Here is an 8,642-nt window from a genome sequence, read left to right on the forward strand (position 1 = left end):
GTGGGGTGGGGGTCGCGTGGCTCCACGCTCTGCTTAGTTCTGACCGCCCTTTCTTCGCTCTCTTCCCTCCTGCAGGCTGCAACTGCTGCGCGCCTCCCACCTTCCTGTGAAGTCGCCCGTTTGCCCCGTCCGTCGCTGAGGGAAGAAGCGCGCGCGCGAAGCGAGCGAGCGCTGCGAGGGGCTCGTGCGGGTCCTCAGGCGGGGCCGAGCCAAGCAGAGCCACGGCTTACGCGCCCGCTCGGAAAGTAAAGGCAGCTCTCGTTCGCTGCCGCCCCGCCGCCCCCTTTGGACTCCGCGGTTGGTGACGGGCCCTGCAACACGATGCCCGGGCGGCGGTTGTGGTGGCGGCGGCGGGGGGCGCTGGCGGAGCCGGCTGTCAGTTACTCCTGCATGGCGGCGGCGCTGGGCTTTTTGCTCTTCCTGCTGCCCACCAGTTGCCCGGCGGTGGGCGCACTAAATGACACCGAGCCCATCGTGCTGGAGGGCAAGTGTTTGGTGGTATGCGACTCTAGCCCGTCCGCCGACGGCGCCATTACTTCATCGCTGGGCATCTCCGTGCGCTCTGGCAGCGCCAAGGTGGCCTTCTCGGCCACGCGCAGCACCAACCACGAGCCGTCTGAGATGAGCAACCGCACCATGACCATCTACTTCGACCAGGTCAGGTGGCGCGCCAGTCTTCTTTCCCTCCCCTCCCAACCTGGCTCTTGGCTAAGCCCCGCCCAGAATCAGTAACAAAGTCAAAGCCCCGCCCAGCTGCCCTCCTTACCTCCCTCCCCTTTCACTCAGTAAGCCTTCATCCCATCCAACCGCCAACCGTTTTGCTCCTGCTCCCCCTTGTGTTAAGAAGAATTGGTCACACATTTCTGGTCCTTAGCCCGATCTTCATTCTCCTCCTGGCTGAGACCTTCCCCTTGGCATCTGTGACCGCTATTCTATTAATTCCCCAGTTCTGATCTCCCGAAACACATATTTCCTCTCAATTCAAGTGTCCCATATTATCTGCACCAGTTACCTATGGTCTTACTTTGTATTCTCTGCCCACATTCCAATTAAACCCTCCTCCATGTGTGTCCCCTCTGCTAATGTATCTTATTTCACCAGAGTTCTTTGTCAAGTTCAAGCTTGCTTCAGGAATCTTAAGAACAATCCACTACAGTAATTCACAGCCAGCATCTTGGCAACACTTGTTTCTCATTAACTTCTTGGATGAGAATCATGATTTTATTAATTTCCTTTTAGTGTGTCCACCAATACCGCCAAGGACACCTTTCTCATTTTATTGGAACAAGCTTGACTTCAGTGCATGTGTCCTTTTCTAAGACATAGCTACATCTCATTTCTCCAGACTGGTGACTCTGGGACATCCTTCTATAAAGTGGAGAGGGAGGACAATCTGTAGAAATCTGCCCACATGCCAAGTGGGGACAAGCTGAAAAATTTAATAAGGAAATCTTTAAAGAACCTATTGGGTTCTTGTCAGTCCAGAAATAAAAAAGGACGCACTGGGATTTTTAAATTAACTATTTATTAAATCATTGTATAGATACATATGTACACCTCAGGCTAATTGCTTAAGTAGATTAAAATAATTGTATATGCATTGTGTGTACTATTGTTGCATTTTATCTAACTCCTCAACGAAAAATAGCTTCTTCAAACCTTTAGGAATTTTATGTTAAATATATTTTGTTGTAATATAAAAACAGAAAATAAAAAATTATGGCAGCATAAATTGGCAGAGTTTTAATATTAGCAGAATTATTCTGAGTCTTCTGTGATACACAAAGGCAAATAAATATGTCAGTTATTCTAGAAATGCTTTATGCCTACCATTTTGTCATATTCATACCTTCAACTCATGAAACATTATCTTAAAATATTAAATTTATAGTTTCATAATTGTTCTTGTATGTACACATAAATTGTAAAAATTGGTAGTTTATGTTTAGAAGAAGCTGGAAGCTGGAATCCTATATCTAAGAAAATAAAGTCCAGTTTATCCAGTCACACAACAGAATTTTTTTACATGTGTGCCCAGAAGGACACTTCACTTAATTCCTTAGGAGTTAATTCTATTTAAAAAGGGCACAGAACTGCAGATTTTTGAGAAGTAAAGAAGTTTTGATTTCTGTTTGTTTTGTAACATGAAACCTGTTTTAAAACAGGTGAAGATAAGCTTGGAAATTCACAAGCAGACAAAACAAATGAACAGAGATCCTCCCATTTGGAAGCCTACCTATTCAAAAAATAAGACCCCAGAAAAAGTGTTAGCAAATAGTTATGCATGAATATGGATTATAGAGAAGATTAAAGATCTGATTCTGCAGATAAATAACTAATTGTATGAAGAACTTTAAACATTATTCTGGAATGTTGATTAGATTCTCAAGAGTCTGTACTTTCTTTCTCATATTTTTATGTAATCTGCATTGTCTGGATTTAAGAAACAGACTGCGCTATGCATTATATTGAGATGAAGACATTCCTTACCTTAAAAAAAACTGTTCACTCTTTCTGCTTTTCTGATACTGATGATGCTTTGAATCATTTATGACCTGGCATCAGGTATCATTTTACATTCTTATAATTGGCAATTGCCATTTTCTTTACCACTAACTCCATGTTCAAAGTTTCTGTGGGTTAAAATAGATACATCCTCCTTATATGTTCAAGCTTCATTGAATAAGTTTTGTTTTAGGATGGGTGTGAGAGCAGAAAAAAAGAATGAAGAATGCAGATTAAGAACGCTACTTACCTTAATACCTGAACTCCCTTCTCCACATTTCATCCCATGCAACATTACTAAGCCTGTTTCATTTCACATTAATGCTGCAAGCCCCAAGAGACACAATTAGTTTTAATGCTGTTGTGTGAAAATGTAAAATCTAGTGGCTTGTTCAATGGAATATTTTCCTTCTTTGTGTATATCTCAGCAATGATTTGATCTGTTTTTTCCTTCACTGTGCAGACATAGGCTGCCATCATATGCCTTTCATGCTCTCAAAGAAGCTTTGGGTGCACCACTGGGTAAATCAATCAGCTGTCTGAACCGATCCTTTTACAACACCTTAGGAACTGGCTCCTTCCCCCTGCAGTCCATTTTAATTGTACAGCAAATGCCAGTGGTTTTGCACTGCTGGGAGAGCAGGGGAGGGTTGTCTGAGAAATGTCTTTCCTCCACCCCACTCTCTATTTAATGAAGGAACAACCTGATTTCTTTCCTTTTCTCCTCCAGGTATTAGTTAATATTGGGAACCATTTTGACCTCGCTTCCAGTATATTTGTAGCACCAAGAAAAGGAATCTATAGCTTCAGTTTCCATGTTGTGAAAGTATATAACCGACAAACTATCCAGGTATGTGCCAACATTAGGAGTTCCTTCTTAGAGCAGTCGTTTCATTTCACAAAATCATTCATACAAAAGACTTATCAAATAAGGCAATGAGGAATGGACCCATGCACTAAATCATTTATTAGTCTACTGTTTAGCAGTGTTATAAAATGGGCTTATTTGCCTTGGTAAGGGGTATGATTTCCATCCCTGGTCAGTCTCCTTTGACTGAACTAACTGAGCGTGGACAGCCTGATCTGGGAAGGAATTTGTAGATCATCTGAAACCTTTTCAGTATCATCCTGTATGAGAGAGATATGTTCTATCCTACTTGTCACCTGCTCATTATGTTGGGTTTCCTGCATGTAGAGACACTGACTTCCCTTTGGTTATAATGTACTATGTGAATGTGTGTTTGTATGCTATATTGGAGTATAACTAAACTTTTAGATAAATCTCATGAGACCACTTAGTTCATTTTTTTTTGTACCGCAGGTCAGTTTAATGCAAAATGGCTATCCTGTGATTTCTGCTTTTGCTGGAGATCAAGACGTTACCAGGGAAGCAGCCAGCAATGGAGTTCTGCTCCTTATGGAAAGAGAAGACAAAGTGCATCTCAAGCTGGAGAGAGGAAATCTCATGGGAGGATGGAAATATTCAACCTTTTCAGGGTTCTTAGTCTTTCCATTATAAAGAAAAAAACAACAAGGTGAATCCTAACCTGCAAGCTGGAACAGGAATTCAGTCCTCAAGTGACAACAACAAATCCCAAGAAACCTCTGCATCCTCCTAGAACTGGGCTAGACCTGCCAATAATTCCAAACACCCCATCAGACTGCCATCACCGAAGGAGGGGAAGACTTCTTGATGCCACTCTTTGTGTTAACTCTTGACAGTTCCTTGAGAAATCTGCAGATCTGATTAGTTTTAGATAACAGTCATCCTTAAGAAAAAAGAAGTTACCAACCTGAGCAATTCGTACCTGTGATTGTAAAGTCAATTTTGGATTTTATTGTTGGGATTTCATTTTATTTTTTCCCTTTCTTCCTTTTCTTGTCTTAAGGAAGGGATACATTAATTGGGACCACAGAAGTGTTTGTAATGGACTTATTCCAAAGCCAGAAGACCCTGATCTCTGATGATATGTTCCTATATGTTTTCTCTTTTTGTGTTTGCATAGCCTTAAAAAAAAGAACAAACAAAGCACCAAGATAAAAATAAGAATTTTTCAATTATTCACACTTCAAACCTGTATCTTCTGGGGAGGGTAATTTTTGGACATTACTGTGTCAAGAAGTGCTTTATTCAGTGAAGCAAATTTTGCACGATTGGAACATATTTTATTTTGTGTTACTCGTGTTTTCCATCATCTTTCTTTCCATATGCTGACTGTTCTTGTGCTAAAGAAGAAAGGCGATTTGACCCATATGATAAAGCAAGCACATATATACTCTGAGGCTTGCAGTGAAACTAACCATTGAACGATGTTGCTTGTGTTATCCAGCTGATTTAATAGAAGCATTTGTTGGCACAGTGGAAGACAATACAGCTTGAGTTGGAAAGGCAGCGACTGATATTTCTTACATTACCTGAATCGGAAGGTTGTCAATATCTCAAGCAAACATGCTGTAAAATATAATATCATTTCTTTGCAACACTGGGCATCTTTTGCTGCTTTCCTGATATTTATTTGATGGATTAATTTACTTATGTTTATATATGCTGTGATTTGGCCTCTCTGAGTGTTCCCACAAGTTATCTTCCCTCCAGGTTAAATAAAAAAACAGATTCACACCAAATTTGCTAGGACCAGACCGTTTGTGTGGCAGAATCAGGGACACTGAATTCCTTTGAAAGGTTACAAAGATTATGTGGTTCAACTATAAATATACCATAATTTGTATATATTTTTCTTTCATTTTTGTTGAAGTTTCCCCAATTAACTTCCAAAGACCTTTGAGTAGTCTTAATCCAATACTGTATACAGAAAGGTTACTGATTTCAAATAACAAAAAGAAGAAACCTCAGGCTGAGTTAAAATTCACCTTCTGTGTGTCAATGTAACCAAAATGCTGATGAACTTTAGATTCAGAATAAATGGGTTTCATGTCCAACTTGCCTTTTTTTTTACTTTTATGTAAGTGTCAAAGGTAGCTGGGCAACACAGAGAAAATTGCATTTTGGTCTGGAAAAAAAAGAGAAAATAATGAGAATTTGGAGGAGGGGGGCTGTTTGCTTTTAACGTCCGATCTGTTTTTAAAATTCATATTTCAAATATGTCTTTGAGGAGCTAGGTAGACTGGTATTTCATTTAATTTTTCTTTAAATAGATTCTTGCTTCCCTTTTCAAGAAACTAAAATGGTGCAAATGTTTGCAGAACTCAAGAAAGAAATATACTGCATTGCATACAGACATATTTTTTATTCTAAATTTGTCATTGATGGGTCATTACTTATTAGAATAATTATTAGCAGCATATCTGTACTTTGAAATATTTTTCTAAAAAGAGAATTCTAAAAAAAGAGATTGTGTTTTTCTCTTTTCTTATGTTGACTCTGTTTCATACATTGTGGATTTTAAAAATCCAGCCATATACTGTTTTTTGCATCAGGGTTGCTTCTAACTCAAATTCTGTAATAGATTCTTTTTTAACCACTTGCAGCAATTTTAACAGGGTCACACTATGTAGAAAATTCCCATCCATATATTCTTAGACATAGGGGTATAGGTTTTTTTAAAAAAATAATTCTTGCTGTACTGTAATCTATGAATATAGATTTTAGTATTAAATGTGATATAATATTATATAACTCTTATTCAATGTCAAATCTGGACATATATTTCAATTTTTTTACATTGCAAATATATTTCATTACAAATTTTATTACTTTATGGCATGTCATTGAATGCTTCAGTTGAAGTATAAATAGCAGATGTGAAAAACCAGGTAGGTTGCTGGATTAGACTGCTTAGCACACCTGGTCATTGCCCTGATATAAGTCCAACATCTGGAAGGCTGTAGATTTTCCATACCAATATACTGTTTGAACAGATTTTAATGTATTTGCATAATTTCCCTTACCTGTGTTCCTGCATGAATTCATAAACACTGGTTGCAGAAAGCAACCAGAGGAAAGCCAGTTTTTTATGTTTATATATAAAACTGCATCAAATTATTTGCTATGCATTATCTTATTCCAGTGTTCTAATACAACACAAAAAAGAATTATGAGCTAATTCCAGGTTTAATAATATTCAATTTGCTGTTTGTCAGATAGTATTTATACAACCATGATATCAAATTACATATGTTTATCTAAGATATAAAAGATAAAGGAGGAAATGCAAAAAAGAAAAAAGGAAAAGAAAGGAAAAGGAAAAAAAGAGAAAGGAGAAGGGAAAACCTATGCAAAATATATACATTTAAAAGAGGCAGTAGAGAATTACTAATGTTTCAGTTCTGGTTTGGTAATGACAGTAATTAATTGATACTCAAAATTCAATTATAAATTTGGATGAGGACAGTTTAAATAGGATTTGTGATGCTGTAGTTTCTGCAATAATAAATTTGGTTACAGCTGCTATTGGATTGACTTCTAGCCACAAAATACTGCAAGGTTTTAGGTGAGTCAGAATCTTAAAAATTAGACCAAAATAATTTAAATACTAAGAAGGGAAATGTTGGTTTTACAGCATTTTTTAAAAACCTCATTGGTGATTTTCAGAGTTCTAGTAATATAATAAAATGGATTATTTCAACATAATATTTTGCATTAACATCATATTCAATGAATAATGCAGGAACTTAACTCAGCAATCTATCTGCGAAAAGCCTGAAGCTGGATGTGGATGATGGGAATAATAATCCAATATATGTAGCAGCCCATTTTCTAGAATGAAAAGTAATGTTTATTATTTGTAAAGACTACAAAAAGCATTGTTGATGTGTGCAATATGCAAATAGTAGCTGTTCCAGGGATGTAGCATGTATTCAGATTTTTCTAGAATTGAACCAATTTCTTTAAGCTGTTAAACTTCAAAGACAAGATTTGAGACCCAAGCATTTCAGCTGTAGATTTTTTTAATATAAAAATGTAATTATTTTATTTCAGTATTATTTTTTAGCCCATTTTTATTGTCATAGTGTTAAACCTAGCAAGGATGAATTGTATACATCATGTAACAACAACGTATTGCAAGACTAGAATGAAAAATACTTATGGACTAGAGTAAAAAGCTTAACTACTGGATTAAATGTATATGTGCATTATATCCAGAAAACTCAACTGGAATTTGAAAAGTTTTGAGAATGATCACAGAGATTTTTTAAAAAAGAAAATAACTACTTTCTGTTGTCTTTTTAAGGTTCATTTTTATATGCCAAAGCACTTAATATATAACCATTGGTCCCGATTGTTATCAATCCACCAATATCTTGAAGCTATCTAGATTAGAGACCTCTAGTTCCATGTAATGCACAATTTGACCGCCTTACTTAATGCCTGTAATTTTTTAAAACAAAATTAAATGTAGGAGATTGGGGTACCATAAAATAGCATGTGTAAAAACACATATAACTAACAAAAGGAAATATTGAAAATTCAGGGGAATCTGTGGGTAACAAACCTTACTGTCGGATCTTAAAAATGATTACATAGCAACTAGGCTGCTGAGTATAATGGGACTTCAAAGTAACTAACTTAGACTTCTAATCTGAGGCAATTGTGTTTGCTCTGCCTATAGCTGTTATGAAAGTAGATAGTGCGTTTATGGCGATGTTACTACATTATGAATTTTCTTGCTTCTTTGGCAATTTCTAAACTGCTGCATGAGAGATTAGTAATCTGAAGGAAATAATTACTGTATTCTGTATTAATGAATATTGCAGGGAGGAAAAAAAACATGCACAAGAGATCCACTAGGCACAATAGAAATAATTTTAGAAATAATTTATTTCTAAAAATTTATAAATTATTTTTTTAGAAATAATTTCTAAAAAAGGTATTAATATTAAATTTCTCACTCTTCAGAGAGAAGAATTTAACATTTGTTATGCAGATTTCTCTAGCTTTAAGGATTTTCTATTAGGTAAAAAAACAAAGAAAAACAAGAAATAAAAATAACTTGTGGCTAAAGACTGCCCTCTTAATTTCCTAAATTTTCTTCCTCTGCAAAAGAGGCTTTTGTCTTTGCACTTCATTCTTAGAATGACTTCTAATTTCTTTCCTTTTGTTTCATTTATTGCTGTGTGGTGATGATAACGTTTTATCCCTCCCTCCACTCCATTTTTCTTATATATAACTCCATTTT

At 36.8% G+C, this 8,642-nt stretch overlaps 1 protein-coding gene across 1 annotated transcript; it reads left to right on the forward strand.

Annotated features, from left to right (window-relative positions):
* Nucleotides 1-321: 321 nt before the first annotated feature.
* On the forward strand, nucleotides 322-4,024 carry LOC308667055 (cerebellin-2; the record flags this gene model as incomplete). The annotated part of the gene is made up of 3 exons (XM_081326114.1): nucleotides 322-657; nucleotides 3,236-3,355; nucleotides 3,827-4,024. 3 exons carry the CDS (start codon nucleotides 322-324, stop codon nucleotides 4,022-4,024), a joined length of 654 nt encoding a protein of 217 aa, XP_081182240.1.
* Nucleotides 4,025-8,642: the final 4,618 nt, after the last annotated feature.

Source organism: Vipera berus, assembly GCF_964194415.1.
Source record: "Vipera berus genome assembly, chromosome: 3".
NCBI classification, from domain to species: domain Eukaryota; kingdom Metazoa; phylum Chordata; class Lepidosauria; order Squamata; family Viperidae; genus Vipera; species Vipera berus.